The 19,014-nt window shown below is 44.2% G+C and overlaps 2 protein-coding genes across 4 annotated transcripts in view; one reads left to right on the top strand and one right to left on the bottom strand.

The window, feature by feature from the left end:
• The window catches only part of gabrb3 (gamma-aminobutyric acid type A receptor subunit beta3), an 896,267-nt gene that overhangs the window by 153,588 nt on the left and 723,665 nt on the right, over positions 1–19,014 (top strand). The gene's annotated exons all lie outside the window — the stretch shown is intronic.
• Positions 5,352–19,014, bottom strand: part of gabra5 (gamma-aminobutyric acid type A receptor subunit alpha5) — a 109,553-nt gene continuing 95,890 nt past the window's right edge. For both annotated transcript variants that reach the window (XM_072477222.1, XM_072477221.1), the window contains exons 9-10: positions 15,206–15,417; positions 5,352–5,956 (exon numbers count right to left, since the gene is read on the bottom strand). In XM_072477222.1, coding sequence (XP_072333323.1) covers positions 5,663–5,956; positions 15,206–15,417 — 506 coding nt within the window. In that variant the 3' untranslated portion in view covers positions 5,352–5,662. The remainder of the gene's footprint in view (positions 5,957–15,205; positions 15,418–19,014) is intronic.

Below are 19,014 nucleotides of genomic sequence, written 5' to 3'. Positions count from 1 at the left end.
TCGAGCTAATGTCACCAAACTAATAATCCAGAGGCCCAGGCTAATGCTCTGGGACCACAGGCTCCAATCCCACCACGGCAGCCGGTGGAATTCGATTAGTAAATCTGGAACAGAAAGCGAATCTCAGTAATGTTGACCACAAAGCAATCAATCATCAAAATAAAAGCGAGGCAGCAAAATAAAATCAGAAATAAAAACAGAAAATGTTGGAAAAACTCATGAGGTCTGGCAATATCTGTGGAGACCGAGGCAGAGGTAACATTTTGACGCCAACGGGACTCTTCTTTGGAACCTTAACTGCCCTCTGAAATGGCCCAGCAAGCCACCTCAATTCAAGGGCAATTGAGGATGGATGACAAATGCTGGCCTTGGAAGCAATACCCACATCCCATGGAAGAATGAGGAAAAAATATCTTCAACTCCCTCTCCGATCTTCAATGTATTACATTGCATTTGTTCGATTAATAAGGTTTAAATTAGTACAGCATGTGGTGGTGAGACGAGGCTTTGATTTTAATTCAAAATTAATTAATTAATTCATTACTTAATTAAGATACAATAAGGGTACAGCAGGCCAGGTGATCTGGTTGCAGGGTGTGGGTCATCCTGGGTGCCAGTGTAATTCAGGGTCAATACATTTGCCGGAAGTATCAGTGGCTTCAGGAGCTTCGGCTCAGATTGGCTGAATGGCGGCCGCGTTGCGGACATTCTGACACATCGTGGGGGTGGGTGGGGACGTGGAATGTTACCTGGGCATATTGATCTAGGAGGCAGTCACACCTCTGACGGGTAGGGTCTTTTGGTTTGGTCAATGGTCAGGAGAGTGTGACTGAAGTGAAGGGGGTAAGAGGATTGATGAGGTCGAAGTAGATGTGCCTCAATCCTTGCCTAACAGCGTTCAAGATGCTTGCAACCTGTATGGAAGAGAGTGGGGACTAAGAATGGATGAGCAACTGACCATGGCACAATGGTACAGAAGCCATTTAAGTGGGGGTTGGGGGGGGGGGGGGGGGTGGAGCCAATGGGAATGCAGTTGTGGTCAGAGACAATATAGTGAAGAGGATAAACACAGTTCCCTGCAGCTAATAGTGAATGTCCAGAAGCTTTTGCTGTCTGCCTGGGTTCAGGACATCTGCTCTGGGTTGGAGACGAGATTGCAGTGGGAGGAGGATGATCTAATGGTTGTGATCCACAGAAGTACCAACAAGATTGGGAGGACAGGGAAGGTGGTTCTGCTGAGAGAGTATGAGCAGCTGGGTCAAAATTAAAAAGCAGACTCTCAAAGGTAATTAACCATAGTAGAACATACAGTGCAGAAGGAGGCCATTCGGTCCATCGAGTCTGCACCGACCCTCTTAAACCCTCACTTCCACCCTATCCCTGGAACCCAATTGGTCACTAAGGGCAATTTATCATGGCCAATCCACCTAACCTGCACGTCTTTGGACTGTGGGAGGAAACTGGAGCACCGGAGGAAACCTACGCAGACACGGGGAGAACGTAAAGACTCCGTACAGACAGTGACCCTGCGGGGATTCGAATCTGGGACCCTGGCGCTGTGAAGCCACAGTGCTATCCACTTGTGCTACCATGCTGCCCGATCTTCAGTCGCTCCAGTCTCTGGATTATTACCTAAGACACAAACAAATTTGCGCAGGGTAAATAAGATTAAAGAGTTAACTGTGTGACTCAAAGATTGATGTGGGAGAAATGGGTTTGATTCATGGGGTGGGGCATCAGTTTTGGGGAAAGTGAGAGTTGTATTGTTGGGATGTGGTAAACTAAAGAGTGAAGGAAGTAAGAGAGCAATAAGGGAACTGGTAATCAGAGTGTGATAGGAGGGAAAAGAGCATACAAGCATAAGAGTGCACCAGCAATTAATGCAGTAGATTGCAAAAATAATAAAGCATAATTAAAGACAATCAATCTGACCGCACACAGCATTCGCAAGAAAGTAGGTGAATTGATGGCTCTAATAGAAATAAACAGATGTGACCCAAATGCTATTACAGAGACATGGCTGCAGGGTGACCAAAGTTGGGAACTGAAAGTTCGAGGGTATTCTGCATTTAGCAAGACTAGGCACAAAGGAAAAGGATGAGGCATTTGCTAATAAGTGATCAGTGATAGAGGACCTTAGATCAGAACAGCAAGATGTAGTATCAGTTTGGTGGAGCTAAGAAACAGAATGGGGCAGCAAACTTTGGTTCAGGTTATTAACAGGGCACAAAATAGTCGTGGTAACGTGTAATAGTATAATGTGTCATGTGAGTGTCCCTTTAAGAAAGGTTTAGTCTCTTATCATGTGACTTGTAGCACATTGGACTGTGGCTGTCAGGTGAGAGGGGGTTTCAGTTTTTCAGTTTGACTGCTTTGGACTGCAGAAGGAGAAAGAAGGGTTTTCCCTGTTTTTCTCGGTTTTCATTTTAAAAGCTGCTCCAGTAAAAAGCCCATTAGTTGTGGCTAACTGCCTTGGTAACGTTAAATATATAGTTGCTTTCCAGAAGGAGTTTTAATCTGTTGGTTGAAACTGGATCAGATTTTCAGGAAAAGGACCAGTCCCATTCAAGTGAGAATACGGTGTGCTGGGCTATGCCATTGGGAAAGGGGTTTTGGTTTCATTGGATTTTGTTATTGAATTGGAACAGTTAAGGGGGAATTCATCAAGCGTTATGTACATAGATTACTGTAGCTGTGTGGTGTCTTTATGTTTGCAATTAATAAAAATTCTTGCTGTATATATATATATATGTTAACTACATTCTTAGAATAAACCTTGTTTTGATTTAAGTGTCTCGGAAGTCTGATGAATCACACGTGCAATTAAGGCTTTTGTGCTCATCCTAGCCAAATTCAACATAAAGGTTGTAGTCAGGTGAACTTCATAACACACTTTGGAGTTTCTAAGCCATGGCCCATAACAAATGTATAATAGTATAATGTGCAATAGCAGTGGTAAAGTCGAGCACAGTAAAAATCAGGAAATTAGGGGTGTGGGTTTTTAAAGGAAAGGCTTGTAGATCATGAAGGTACAAACAAACAAGAGCTTTATTGGAAGGTGTCGTCTCTACAGACTGCTGGACCAGACAGACTGTTAGCCTGCCCAAACCGCCAATGACATCATCAATACGTCACGTGATCAAACAAATGACATTGTTCCAATTAGGAACAAATATGAATACACAACAAGGAGTGCATGTAACAAGGGTAATATAGTAATCATGGGGGAATTTCAATCTACATATAGATTGGCTAAAGCTCATTAGCACCATTGCTGAGGAGGATGAGTTCTTGGAATGTATTCTTGACAGTTTTCTCAAACAATATGCTGAGGAATGGACTAGAGAATGGACTAGAGGCATTTTATATCTATGATGATGCAATGAGAAAGGGCTCATTAACAATCTTGTAGTCAATGAGCCTTTTGGGAAGAGTGACCATAAGATGATTGAATTTTAGTAAGTTTGAAATTAATGCAGTTCAATTGACCTCCTGGAAACACAGATTTCTAAATTACCTAACTGTGAAATCTGCACCTCCTCATCTCCTCCATATCCCTGCCCCACAATGATTTTCAGGATATAATAATCTGTAAGTGAGCATTTTCCCAATCAGTTTTGTTCGCGGAATTTCTGATTCAATTCTAAACAGCATTGATTTAACCAAAATTGATTTTATTTTCAAAGATAGTTTTAACTTGGTAATAGAACTGAACCTTAAATGTCAAAACCTGAACTTTCAAATCAGATGTAATGCAGCCTTTGTATATATCCGCAGTGCACTACAGCAACTTGCCAGGACATCTTCGACAGCGCTTTCCCAAATCCACAGCCATCACCATGTAGAAGGCAAAATGGCAGAGGTGCATGGGAACCACACCACCACATGCTCCCCTGCAAGTCGCACCAGTTACTTTGAAACATATCATTTTCTCTTTGTAATTAGGGATAAAGAAGAGGCCCAAAACCCCAGTTGTAATTTATAAGTTCCTATACCATGAACGAGTGGGATTTGTGGCACAGTTGGCTGACTCCCTGCCTCTGAGCCAGAATCTCTGGGTTTTGGTCCTGCTCCAGAATTTGATGGCCAAGAAATAGCCTTGATAACTTGGCCAAACAGGTTGAGCATCAACATAAAAACCTTCCAACATTCATGCTTTAGGCAGGCGGTCAGGGCAGGAGGGGCTCCTGGTCAGCCATGTGATGGAAATAATATTGAAGCCTTTACCATCACGACTCATATCTCTGGATTACAATATGTATGTAAAAGTGTATGCTACTCAGCAACTCAATTGCCCATTTGGCTCATTAATGGAAGGAAATCTGCCATCCTTACATGGTCTGGCTTACATGTGAGTCCAGATCCACAGCAATGTGGTTGACTCTTAAAATGCCCTCCAGAATGGCCGCAAAAGCCACTCAATTCAAGGACAATTAGGTATGGGCAATAAATGCTGGCCCATCCACTGACGCCCACATCTCATGAACAAATTTTAAAAATAGTTAGGAGGAGGAACGAGTCAAATTGCCCTCTGCAGAACTCAGATATCTTTGGACCAATTGTAACACCAGAACTGTTGTCTAGATATGATGAGCTAACTCATCACAGAAACCAGGGGCTGGCTCCTCCGTAGCCCTGCGACAAAATCCCGTTTGGCGTGGGGGCGGAGAATCCACTTTTACGCCCGAATCAGGCCCGCCGCCACTCCCGCAATTCTCCGGTCCACCAAGAATTGCTCACGCGCGATTTACGCGGCGCAGCTGGGGGTCCATTGCCAGAGGCCCTCCCAGCGATGCTCCGGTCCCGACCGGCCGAATTCCCTACGGCGTGGTTCCAACCACGTCTGGCCGGTCGGGACTCTCACGCGACGGCTGTGGACTCAGTCCGCGGCTGCACTGGTGGGGGGGATCAAGTACCCGGGGGGGGAGGGGTCTTATGGACAGCCGGGTAGGTGATCAAGCGGGTTAGATGGAGCGGCGCAGGGCAGATCGTTGGGACCTTCTTTGTTGGTCCAGGTCGGCCAGCTGAGTCCACCATGGCGCTCGGCGCGGCCGCTGGAGGCCGCCGCCGTGCGCATGTGCAGACTCGGAACCGGAAGTGCGCGTGCCCGTATCCACAGCTAAAGTTGCGAGAAGCACTCCGGGGCCCTGCCAGTCCCCTGCAGGTAGGTGAATAGGCCTTAATCTTTTTAAGGAACGCCAGCGTGGGGACAAAGCCCCATTTTTGGAGAATTCAGCCCCAGCTGTTAGAAGCAATGAATCAAAATCAGCAGCTTCGTTACTGATGCATCCCAGCATTATCTTTAAAGACCATTGCAAAGTACAAAATAAGCCACAGGATCACTGCGTCTGTTATTTTCATTACTTTATTTTCAACCTGCACACACAAAAGTCAGACTTCAATGTTATTGTTCTTTAATTACAGCATTCTCAAAAACAATATTGTGCCCCGCTTTGTTCGCAGTTAATTATAGAAATTGTCAAAGCAAATCTGACATCATCTGCTTATGACATGCAAAAAAAGCCCCGAAAAAAGAGTCGGAAATAGTTTGAATAAACATACTGTATAAAAGTATCAGGCGGTTAAAACCTTCTCTGCTTACATCGCCGTCTAAGAATATGGTCAACATCCGAAGATTCTGTCCAGTTAATTTCCTGAATGATTAGTTTGGAGTGATGGCTTCCTTTATAACTGGCTCTCTGTTCAAATATGTGGCCCAGTAAACTAAATTAAAGATTCCAAAGAGCACAGGAAACACAACCCTGGACATTTTGTCGATCTTGCTGACGCTGTTGTAAGACTTCTTACTTTCAGCAGCCTTTTCTTCAGCCCTCATTTGCACAGCCGTACTCTTTGAAATACTTGGTATGACCGGGTCCTTGGTAATATTCGGGGTGTAGGCCATTCCACCAATCGCATATGCATTGTTCATATTCCTTGCCAAGGTTTCTTTTTTCTGGAAAACAGAATAATGCCTTAGGATGTTACAAGCATATCGGTCCTACGATTATAAACACCATGGCCGGGATGTTCTGCACTGCTGCGATCTGGAATCCAGGTAGGCGGAGAATGCCTGATTTGGTGCCCCCCATCAAAGAGAGGTAAGTATATCACTCAATCCTTTGATTGCAATGCACTTACCTCTTTTTGATGTGATCGGCGTTTGTAAACATTGGGGTTTCACAGAGTCCCTCACCCGTGAAGGGAGATGAATGAATCAAGGCGTCAGCTGTTTTGTGGAAGCTGTCAATCACAGCCAACTACTAGAAAATAATGAAAGGCTTTCAGCTACAGGACCTGAGGGGTTTAAACACAGATTGCAGCTGTTCTCTTTCCAGGAATGGCCACGTGGTGCTTCCAGGTGAATGTTACAACTGTAATTTTTGTCACTGCGCCACCTGTACTGCTCTCTAGCTTCCAGGCAGGGGTCTTTTTCGGGAGGGGGGGTGGGGGGAGTTGTGGGGGGGCGCGGTCCTATTATTTAGGAGGTCCCTGTATTTAGGGAGTTCCTTGGGATTCTCCCATTTTAGGGGGTCCGTGGTAGAGCAGGGATGGACAGGGGTGTATTGTGGTCAGGAGGGGGGTGGCCCTCAGATGGACTTTGGGGGCGTCTCCCTTAAGGAGGTACCCCCTTAGCCCACCACGTGGCCCACCACCTCAGGCTTATGATTCTTGGCCAAGTGACCCCCGGCCGAGGGGGCCGGAGTGCCGGAGAATTGGATGCCAGGCCTGCTAAGTGGCTGCATATAGCTCACTAAGAGTTGTTTGCATTCATCTGCATCCTCCTGCAGCAGCGCGGGTGCGAACTCCAATCCCCTAGCCAGCAGGGGGCAGAGAGGGCAGAGAATCACGATCAGAATGTTGCCCGCCGATCCTGGATTCACCCCTAGGTGTTAGTGCCATGCCTCAGGGGCTACAATTGATTTGTAATGCATGTATAACATGTGCATCTGATTAAGCTGAACTGGGTAAAACAACGGCAAATCACAACAGAAGAGAAGGTAATATGCTAATTAGTAAAATAACAATCACAAGTTGAAGAACAGTGCTTCAAAACGGGTCAGCCCACAAACAGCTTCAAAGTGGTCCACCCAAGTTAATGCTCCGACCAAGAAAGCACAACAGCGCCTATACTTCCTCAGGAAACTAAGGAAATTCAGCATGTCCACACTGTCTCTTGTCACCTTTTACAGGTGCACCATAGAAAGCATCCTGGCGCGATTCTCCGAAATGGAGACTAAGTGTTCGTGCCGTCGTGAACGCCATCGCGTTTCACGATGGCACGAAACGGGCACGGGGACTACCGATTCTGGCCCCCCTCAGGGGGCCAGCATGGCGCTGGAGCGGTTCACGCCGCTATTATGTATTTTCTTTTCTTTTCATGTGCTAAATGATCTGTTTGAGCTGCACGCAGAAAAATACTTTTCACTGTACCTCGGTACACATAACAGTAAACAAATCCAAGAAAAATAGGGTAGCCAATTAAATTAGCTGTCATATGCTTTTCATTTGGCTTCAAGTGTTCTTTTTCCATCTAAAACTAGCACGATATTAGTCAAAGGTCCACACCTTATGCCAGCATGAGTTTGAAGCCATTTGGCAGCCCCAAGTTATGTTAACATGAGCTACAGGTGATTGCAAGTTGCTGTCTCTAGTAGGGTGTGTAATGGGTCAGCTCCTGAGCTCGGAGGAGGCGATCGCCAGGAAGAAGGGGCTGGATGACTCACCTGAACCAGTAGCAGGCTGGAGCTTTGGGGTCCTTAGCCCACCCAAAATAAAAAGCTGGCATTTTTGCCTGATTGGTCACTTGCGGTGGCCATTTATGCTTGAAGGTTGTAATCAGGGTCCGACAAATGACACTGGCCTGACGGACACTATAAGCAGCCTTACACTGGTTTTAGACTCGCTTATTTACAGACCCATCTCAATATTTCATCACCGGGGCCTTGGGCATCGATGGTTCCAAAATACCTCCCCCAATATTCCTTTTCTGATCCTCTTTTTCTCAAGTAAAGAAATGGGCAACGAGCCTTCGTGATCGAATGCGATTTGAAACATGATAAAGACAGTAAAAAAAATTTACAAGAAAATAAACTTACCTGTACAGCAGTATTTTGGATGCAAGTAAAATATTTCTAACAATACTTCCCATTGGGAGGCTGGGCTCTCTGTGAAATCCAGGACTGGGAGTCCATGAAGGCTTATTACAGTTACCTCCATCAGCTACCTCAACAGAGTCAGCAAGGCATTTGCCTATAGAGGCCCTAAAGTTGCACAGGAGTTCAAGGAACTCCAGCAAAACGCCCACCAAAATGGAGGAGCGAGGGCTTTTCGTTCAATGCAACAGCTGAAGGACATGGAAAATATATTTTTGTTGGTGGAATGTGCGGCAATTTGGGCAAAGGGTTGGAGTTTGGGACTAATTGGAGGGCACTTTCAATAAACTGACACAGGCAATTGACAAAATGGCTGCCTTTCTATTCTACATGATCCTGTGATGCATCTTTTGCGCTATGTTTTTGTGCAATTATTAATGATATATGCATCCGATGTTTTCCACTCATTTACCCAATTATTTAACGTGTGATTTGCAACAGTGAAACTTAGCGACAGCGAGAATCAAAACCTCTCACTCTGTGAGCAGTACGTTAAAACATTTGTGCTGAATCAATATGTCCTTAACAAAACTGCAAGAATTGGCGATGTTACATAATATTCAGAGTTAATCATATTTGTGTGCTTCATGCAAGATTAATTGAGTAGAATTTCTCAAAGGTTTTGTCGTCTTGTCGGGGGAAAAAACAAGTAAATATACAGCTGGCTCATGGCCCAAAGGATCTCATTTCATAGTCTCGCGTTGACTTTATTTAAGGTTTGAACTCTCAATCATCACATTATACGAGTATGGCACAACGGAGGAGAAATATGATGGCCATGGAAACTATATATAAACCTTACGTTCGCATCAGGCTGTCAAAAGGAATGGTCTTAAATTTGTAATTAATTTCAAACACGTTTTCAAAGGAATGATGCTGCAAAATAATTGCCGGATTGAGTTAGTTCAGATTGATGAACAAAAAACAGGCTAGAAATGACTGCTGGTGACGTCACTGTAAGATCGTTCATCATTTAATACACTCTCATTTATTTTCACCGGAGCGTTAACCAAGTTAGTCATTGTGAACAGATTAATGGCTCTGTTAAAACAGCAAAGTGAGGGATTTAATGCAAGGGGTTGTATAATAATATAGGTGACATCAAGTTACTATTCAAAACCTCCACCAGGCCTGTTCACTTTGCTGTTGCTTTTAATGGACAACACTCCAGCAACACAAAATATACCCCAAGAGCCAGCCACAGCTGACTATGGGATCTGCGCAAAACAGATTTTATAATATTAATCTTTATTATTGTCACAAGTAGGCTTACATTAACACGGCAATGAAGTTACTGTGAAAAGCCCCTCGTTGCCACATTCTGGCGCCTGTTCAAGTACACGGAAGGAGAATTAAGAATGTCTAAATTACCTAACAAGCATGTCTTTTGGGACTTGTGGGAGGAAACCCGAGCACCTGGAGGAAACCCACGCAAACACGGGAGAACGTGCAGACTCCGGACAGACAGTGACCCAAGCCAGGAATCGAACCCGGGTCCCTGCCACTGTGAAGCAACAGTGCTAACCACTATACTATTATGCCGCCCATTGAAAAAAAATTTCTTGAGGTTTACGAAAAGAAATTTAAAACAAAATACAGAAATTGGCAAGTAAGAAATAAATTTTAGTTGGAACTTGTTGGGCCAAAGGTTATTGAAGTTGTGAATTAGAATTGAATGAAAGGTGGACGAAACATTCAGTAATCAGGATTCAGAAGGTAATTAGACGTGTTTCTGAAGAAGGACAAAATTGGTGGATGGGAAACGGAAGGTAAAATTAGCTCTTTCCAAAACGAAAATGGCATATTGCTCGAGCATAAAGACCTTTTACTGTTCTTGAAAAAAATCTTCATTTTTGTTTACATTGCAGTCTGGCTTGTTATACAGAAGATTAAGTGAATGTCACCAGTATATATACTGAGCACGGCTTGTATCTATAAAAGAGATACTACAGCTGATAATGCAATAGATTTATTGCACTTAAATGAATTCATAAGAGGGGATTGGTACACTTAATTAAAATTTGCACCTAATTTATCTTCAAATTGAATTAATGTGTATGAGTAATTCAAAATTTATAATTACAATTTTCACAAATGATGGAAGTGGCACTGGAAAAAGATATTAGGCATGATTCTCAGGCCTCAATTCACTCAAACGAGAGCGCAATGAGGCCGATGAATATCGGGAGAGGCCAAAAATGAGAACCGCACCGGGTGCCAATCCGGGGGGGGGGGGGCTGACTGGGGGATGCAGTCCCGGTTTGGTGTGGGCCACCACGGTGGGCAGGGGATCTCAGGGCTGGAGGGAGGGGGCGGTTCCGTTGGACACTAAGGACTGTGGGAGGAACTCGGAGGAAACCCACGCAGTCACGAGGAGAATGTGCAGACTCTGTACAGACAGTAACCCAAGCCGGGAATCTGACCTGGGGCCCTGGAGCTGTGAAGCAACAGTGCTGACCGCAATGCTACTGTGCCGCCTGGGAACCTGCCGTTGGGGAACCCGCCATGTGGGTGCCGGGCGCGGGTGCCACCTTTGGCGGGGCTGGAAGAGCCCACCGCCAGGAAGGGCTGGAAAATCTCACCCAACATCTGCTCACGTTTAATAAAACATTAACCTCTGAATTCACTGGACAGCCATCAGTTGAGTTTCTTTCCAGCCCTAGCCTAGGAACATAGGGACATAGAAACAGGAGTAGCCCATTTAATTCCCCTTGCCTGTTTAGTTGCAAAATAGCCCTTGCTTCATCTTCCTTAATGCATTTGGCTCAAAAATCAGTCCCAAATTGAAAATTAACAACTGGCCGAACTTCAACTGCAATTTTCAGACTTCTACCACCTTTTGCAAGTTCTTCCGAGCTTCATTCCCAAAAGATCTTCAGCAACAAGATCAAATGTTACCCGTTGTTCCTCTAATCTGAGCTGAAATCAATCAACGAAGCAAAGAATAGGAGGTCCTGGTCCACATGACGTAACATCATATCAGGCACTATATTTATCCACTGAGACATGTTACTATCCTGTTAGGAGCTGTGAAAGTTTAAAGAAGAAATCTGAACACTTACAATTAACCAGCAGAACTAAGCCACAGGATTCCATGTTTTTAAAGCAAAAACAAACGTTGTTGTCTACCAAAGAGAATGATACAAAGTAAGCACTATTAACTGAGCATTATGGGCTGGACTTTACAATCCCACACAGGCATATTTTTGGCTGAGGGTCACATTAGGATGGATGGCTACCCCACTGCCTTCTTGCCCTCCTCTCCCTCCTAAAAAGGTAGGCGGACAAGCGTCAAAATCGAAAGCCTACTTGCCACTTTTAGTTCGATAATTAATGGGTGACTGAGGTTGTTAACAAGCCACTTGACCAAATATTGCACTGCACACACCAGATCATGATTGATATGGTTGGCATGGGCAGGTGGGTGAGAGTGGGCAGGTGTTTTTTTTTAAAAGGCAGGACGGAAGGTGGGGGTGAGGAGGTACATCCTTTGGGGTTGGGCATCAGAGGCATGGCTCTCCCAAGATGTTTCCTCCACCTTTGTCACCAGAACCCACTCAACCTCCACACCCTTCCCTAGGATCCATGATCTTTCCCCATCCAAATCCCAGGATTGCCTGGGCCTGGGCACCCAGGGCCTAGTTGCAGTTCTGCCAGTTTCCAGTACTGGGTTGTGGCGCTGCTGAGACTGCTAGAGTTGCCGCCCAATCTGATTGGCTGTCAGCTCGAGGGCCGGACCTACTCCCACTGAGGGGTGAAAATCCCACTCTCACCTACTTCAGGCAGCCTGCAGGGCAATCTTGTTTATCGTGAATCTGCTGGCACCAGCCATTTCTTCCACGGAGGGGGGTGGGTGTGAGCAATATGCTCCTCTCTAAAATGCAGCCTCATTGTTTTAAATAATGAATACTATGAACCATTTTTCGAGGAACTTTGAACTCCACCACCCCTGGAATGCCCTCATATGTTATAACAATCTTGAAGGCACATTCGCTTTTCCAGAGACTTAGCCAAAGATATGCCACAGCCCTCTAGAATTCATTTTAATTCTGCTCAGTCTTCCAGCTATACTCTGGAGAAAGATTCCATGGGATTAACGATGCCTCAGCTCCTTGTTCTGGGTGGCGGCAGATACCTGCCAGCCCCCTTCTTCCCTCATAGCATCACAACCTAACTCTGCTGCTTGCTTTCTGCACCAAGACTCTGGGAGGACTACTGTATAATAATAATCATTATTGGCACAAGTGGACTTACATTAACACTGCAATGAAATTTCTGTGAAAAACCCCTAGTTGCCACATTCTGGCGCCTGTTTGGGTACATGGAGGGAGCAAACTAGAGCAAGTCACCCAGTTTCTTTACCCCCCTTCGCACAATCCAAACTGAGATGGAAATCCTACCACATTCTCTATACTGAATGATGAAGTTAGTATTGTATCTGGTTGAAGTGAAGGCCTAACTGACCATCATATTCTGTTGGCTCCCACAATCTGTTGAGACGCAATATACACCAAAGGAAAGTTACTACTGACACAGTCTGTTCCCGAACTGAACTGCTTGCTTCTATCATCAAACACTCAACAGATAAATTAAACAAAAGAGACATCCCCTTCTTTTTTTGCCAAATAGAGATTTACAAACCTTTCTCCAGACTCCCTGCGCCCGCAAAGAATCGCCATGTTTACTAAACTCCTCTCAACTTCCTTTCATCTGGAAACTGCATACTAATTTAAATCTTTCATTGAAATAATGGTAGACGTTCTAGCTCTATTAATCTAAGATCGAAGACCCCCTATTGTTTAACGCTTTCGCTACTCTACCTATGACCTTAATATAAACATAGGTTAAGTGTAATCAACCCAGGCTTGTTTGAATTACATTCACCTCAGGATTATGACCTGATTCTCAATCATAATGATCACATACACATTTAACACTTTAACCTCCACACTGTAACCTCCAACCTAAAACTATGATCCCCAAAGTATTATAAAACATGAACCATGAACCAGATTTTTGAAACAGCCATCAGGAGCCTTTCATTTAAATCATTAAATAAATGCATGGTACTTCTCGAAATTAGAGGAAAATAACAATTTTAAAAAGAGCAACAAATGACAGCAGTAACTGGAGGGTCTTGCTCTTGCCCAGAACAACTTTGACTATCTAATTGCTGCAAGTGAGAAAAATACATTGGGGTAATTATATTTCTTCACCCTGTTGCTAATGCGGGGCTGATTTAGCACAGGATTAAAGAGCTGGCTTTTAAAGCAGACTAAGGCAGGCCAGCAGCACGGTTCAATTCCCGTATCAGCCTCCCCAAACAGGCACCTGAATGTGGCGACTAGGGACTTTTCACAGTAACTTCATTTGAAGCCTACTTGTGACAATAAGCGATTTTCATTTCATTTCATTCATTTAGGATTTGATCACTCAGAGTGAATAAAGAAAAACAATAAAATCGGGGAAAATAAGAATGTTGTTCTGAACTGTGCTTTCCTTCTTGCTGTTTGGGAGCACAATCGCAAACCCAGAGCCCAAACTGTTTCATTGTGCTGTATATACAGTTAGGTGCAATTACCGTAAGTAGATTGTACATTTATCCTTGAGAAAACACTAGCAAACATAGTCGCTGTTGTTTATCTCATTTAGTTTGTGGGACCTTGCTGTACGCAATTGGCTGCTGTGCTTGCTAACATAGCAACAGTGAGTGCGTACTTCAAAAGTATTCAAATGGCTGTGAAGCATGTTGGACAGGGAAAGGGTCCAGAGGAGGTTCACAAGAATGATCCCTGGAATGAAGAACTTGTCGTATGAGGAACATTTGAGGACTCTGAGTCTGTACTCTTTGGAGTTCAGAAGGATGAGCGAGGATCTTATTGAAACTTACAAGATACTGTGAGGCCTGGATAGAGTGGACATGGAGAGGATGTATCCACTTGTAGGAAAAACTAGAACCAGAGGACACCATCTCAGACTAAAGGGACGATCCTTTAAAATAGAGATGAGGAGGAATTTCTTCAGCCACAGGATGGTGAATCTGTGGAACTCTTTGCCGCAGAAGGCTTTGGAGGCCAATTCACTGTGTGTCTTTAAGACAGAGATAGATAAGTTCATGAGTAATAAGGGGATCGGGGTTATGGGGAGAAGACAGGAGAATGGGGATGAGAAAATATCAGCCATGATTGAATGGTGGAGCAGACTTGATTAGCCGAGTGGCCTAATTCTGCTCCTATGTCTTATGGTCTTATGGAACATCCCAAGATGAAGAATGACACTACACGAGTGCAACTAATTTCTTAAAATAGAACATTTGTCAATAATTTCTTTTTTTTTGATCCATCAGGCAGTTGGAAAAGGTTCAACACTTTCTCAGCTGCCATTACATTTCCAAAGTTTGAGGGGCAAAGGTTGGCATTGAGGATACAAGGGGCCATAGGGGGTGGAGAGAGAGCATGAGATGGCATGGGTTAGCATGGCTAGAGATGGTGGATAGTGTACGGGAAAGCTGAGAGGCATGACGAGTGAAGGCTGTTTTTTATTCAAACTCTTTTTGAAAAATAAATCTTGAATACTGGCGCACGAGGAAGGCCTTCTGCCCTACCCATCTCCGTACCCAACAGCCTCCACATTCAATCCGATGTCACCCTGCCCAACGTCCAGAGAACCCTGCCATCCCAGAATGAAAATCTCACTTCCGGGACACTTTGACCTCGATCGTGTGGGTGGATCTGGGAAATGTCCTGTCTGTGCTCCCAACGCTGGAGCGAAGATTCGGGCCTAAGTGTTGACAGCCAGACAACAGAGAACAAAAGATCTACCATGTTTCTCTTTCTCCTTTTGCCATTCAATTATCACCAGTAATGCATCAGCCATAATCCTGCTTGTCCTGCCACACCGCCCCCCCCCCCCCCCCCCCCCACTCTGAATCTGGGCACTTTCTCCCTGCCTTGCTTTGAACCCAATTTGTCGCTCTAAACTGATCTTCCAAAATCGAGCCTTTGACTGATGCTTCAATAATGTATAGGTTACATATTAAAAATCCTTACCTTTGATTGAAGAGCTTCCATTGCTTTTTTTCCATCCCAAGCCCAGCTTCGTTTGGTGAAGTAATTCACTGTTGCAAACTCAATCAGAGCAGAAAAGACAAATGCGTAACACACAGCTATAAACCAATCCATTGCGGTGGCGTAAGCAACTTTGGGCAACGAGTTTCTTGCACTAATACTCAACGTAGTCATTGTCAGCACTGTAGTTACACCTGAGGAGAAAAGAATGAAAGCAACGTCAATCACTTGCATTTATATAATATTAAATGGCAAAAAACCTTCACAGGAGTATCACCAGGCAAAAATTGGAACAGAGCCACAAATCAGTTTTCACAGCTCAGAGTACCATGTAATGGAGGAAAATCAAAATATTCCAAATTCTTTTCACATCTCTTATTCCGAATAATTAACGTCGATGAAAAGTAGTTTATGAACAATCAACCTCAATTATTTTGCCAATTTTCTCACCTTCTCTCCTGAAAGGTTTTGATTTCTTCCTAGAGTTCAGTTCCATTGGCATTACTTCCCCTTCCAGCCCTCACCCAAAGCAGTGCTGATAGGGTATATTGCAGCTCAAACAATCAACTTTCTTCATTAATGGGATGTGGATATCGTTGGCAGGGCCAGCAGTTATTGTCATCCCTGGGGTCAACCACATTGTGGTGGGTCTGGAGTCACATGTGGGCCAGACCAGGTAAGGATGACAGATTTCCTTCCCTAAATACCATTAGTGCACCAGCATGTGTTTTGTTTTCATGAGAATCGACCATTCATGGTCGTTATTAGGGTTTTAATTCCAGATTTCTATTACCCTGCCCTGGTGGGATTCGAACCTAGGTCCCCAGAGCATCACGCTGGACCTTTGGATTACTAGTCCAGTTACAATACACTTTGCCACTACCTCCTTATCTGATATCCATAGAAATTACATTTCCAGTATCAGCTTCCACATAACAGTGTAAGGCAGTGACATTGTGGTAAATTGTTTTGTTAGACAGAGCAGCTAACCCAGAACATTGCAGTCGGGATTGAAGTTAGGACATCCCTGGTCTGTACAACTCGGCTATTCCGTGGATTAAGCCACTGCACCATTAATGAACCTTTGAAATATCGTTGAAATCTTCCGGCTGTTCACACTGGCAGGGTCTTCCGGTCCCAAGGGTGGCGCATCGCAGCCATGGGTTTCTTGGTGATGTAGGGTGAATTCAATGGGAAATCCCATCCACAGTGGTGGGACCAGAAGGTCCCGCCACTCACCAACGGAGGGCTGCCTTCCGTCACCGAGAAACATGCCGGGGGGGAAGGCAAAGAATTTTATCCATTATTGTTTTTGAAATGCAAACACCATTGAATAGAAAACAGCACCTGTAGGCACTAATTCTATAATCTTGCTTCATCTGCACAATGTTATTTTCTGCGCTGCTGCCATTAAGAATGCTTCCAATTGTTTCAGTGGTGGAGACATGCTTTGAGGCACTAAACACCAAATAATTGTTGTTCTGTTTTGAACAAAACAGTTTTTTTTAATCCTTTCGTACTCAAAACGTAATTTTGCACGAGAAAATAATGTTTTATTGAAAACCCATTTGTTTTCTGTAAGGGATGCCTAAGGTGTAATTCTCTAATGGAATATTGGAATATGGTCCATGATTCAATAATTTCCATTAAAAGCTATTTGTTTGGATGTTGCATACATAATTACATGGGTTTAAACTGATCAAGTGTAAACTTTGTCTGACATCTGTAGCAATGGAACTAATTCTGTTCCCTTCCCCCACCCCCAGCAACAACAACCTGCATTTAGCTGGTTTAGCACAGGGCTAAAGAGCTGGCTTTGAAAGCAGACCAAGGCAGGCCAGCAGCACGGTTCAATTCCCGTACCAGCCTCCCTGAACAGGCACCGGAATGTGGCGACTAGGGGCTTTTCACAGTAACTTAATTGAAGCCAACTTCTGACAATAAGCTATTTTCATTTCATTTATATTGTGCCTTCAACATCGCTAAATATCTCAAAATGTCCCAATACGTACTGTACGAGTGATAACAAAGCAAACACGAGATTCTCCTGAGATCATCCGATTGTGGACGAGTAATGGGACATTTGGGTTAGTGAAAGCCATGCCTGGTTGTTGAGTAACACAGCCAGATCCTGATACCATGGCCTGGGTTGTCAGAAACAGTTGTTAATCTTACCCAGTTCCATGACGAAAGAGAACTGCCACTGAACACATTCATTGCTGCATTGGCATTCCACTGCAGTCACCAACAATAGACTCAATGTGGCCACTTTGAAATTTAAATTATATATTCCTTGCTATTTCGGGAGGGACAGTGCACAACTCAAGAGCTGGACCGTCCTCTACACACTACTGGAGGTACAGTGCTACCCGTGACAAATGAAACGAGCTGCTGCCAGTGATGTCACCATATGACAAGTTGCTGAGTCGGTTGCAACTTTTCCATGCTCTGGAATCTGTCCTATTCACGTTCCGGCTGGGTTGCTGAGCAACCCACTCTTCTCTGGGTAGCATCTTCGATTTGAGGGTTGCTGAACCATGGCTTATGCCGTGACTTTCATATGGGGGCAGGGTGAGGAGGCAGGCTGCAAGTCTACCTCAGCCAGAACAGCGATCAAACCTCATGCTGTTGGCATGAATCTGAAAGACATGTTAGCTGCCTAGTCAAATGAGCTGACCGTCACCACCCCCCACCTCCTTCCCTCCATGCCAATACCGATAATACTTAATTAGTACTCTGTTCAAGAAGCAGCTGCTTTTCTTAAAATTACTATTTAGGCCAGCATTGCGGATTTGATATTACTGGCCACTGCTAACCTTCTCTGGCTATTGGAGAAGAACCAGGGATCCAAAACAAACACAAGTTGCAACTGGGACTTTTGCACAACTGGAGCACAAGCACATTTACATGTTTTATTCATACTGGCAGGCCTTTGTTGGGTGGAAATGGCACTGCTGGTGTTTTGGAATTGTTACATTGCAGGGTAGACCTCACTGGTAGTGAACACACTGAAACTTGAGGCATTTGGAGATACGCCAAACAATTCAATGTTCAGATGAAGACTGGTAGCCATTACAAAGTAAACCACGATAAACTTCCATTAAGCTAGCATGTCACATGCAGTGAATGATGCAATGGAGCCATGAATAGGTAATCCATATTTCTTAATTAAAATAGTTTCCCACGGCAGATACTATTCGTACATGAGTTTACCGGCAAAGAATTGCAAAGGTAATTCTGCAGTCCGGCAACTTTGGAAGCAGCCACACTCAAAAGGAGCAGGGGACAGAGAGATAGCTCTAAAACATTGCATCCTGTTTCCTGACTCACTCTCACTGCAGTCATGGCAGTCTGTTTGGAGTGCAGACTCAGAATTATGCTGATAAGTCCCTGAATAGCATAGTGTGCTTATCCAGTGAGTAGGTTAGCCCCGACGAACAAACATACGTCTTACATTTTCTACTTCAAGACTTATTTTCCACTTTAATTCAAGTGGGATTGTAAATTGGAAAAGTGGTTTTAGCGTGGTCATTGCAGTTGCAAGCCATGTAGGAAACCAAAGGATAAAACCCTTAAAATTTGAACTGAACTGTTCAGGGGTGATTTCAGGAAGCGTTTCCGCACAGCGAGGGTCGTGGAAATATGGAACTCAGTCTGTCAATTGAACATTTCAATACTGCGTTTAAGATGCTGTACAAATCGGCTATGACCTAAATTAATGACAAAATGGCCTCATGGGTCTGAATGGTCCACAGGTCTTCTGAAGATCCCATTATAGTATGAAGATACTA

The sequence above is a fragment of the Scyliorhinus torazame genome, chromosome 15 (genome assembly GCF_047496885.1).
Source record: "Scyliorhinus torazame isolate Kashiwa2021f chromosome 15, sScyTor2.1, whole genome shotgun sequence".
Taxonomy (NCBI): domain Eukaryota; kingdom Metazoa; phylum Chordata; class Chondrichthyes; order Carcharhiniformes; family Scyliorhinidae; genus Scyliorhinus; species Scyliorhinus torazame.
This window is presented reverse-complemented; position numbering and strand designations above follow the sequence as displayed.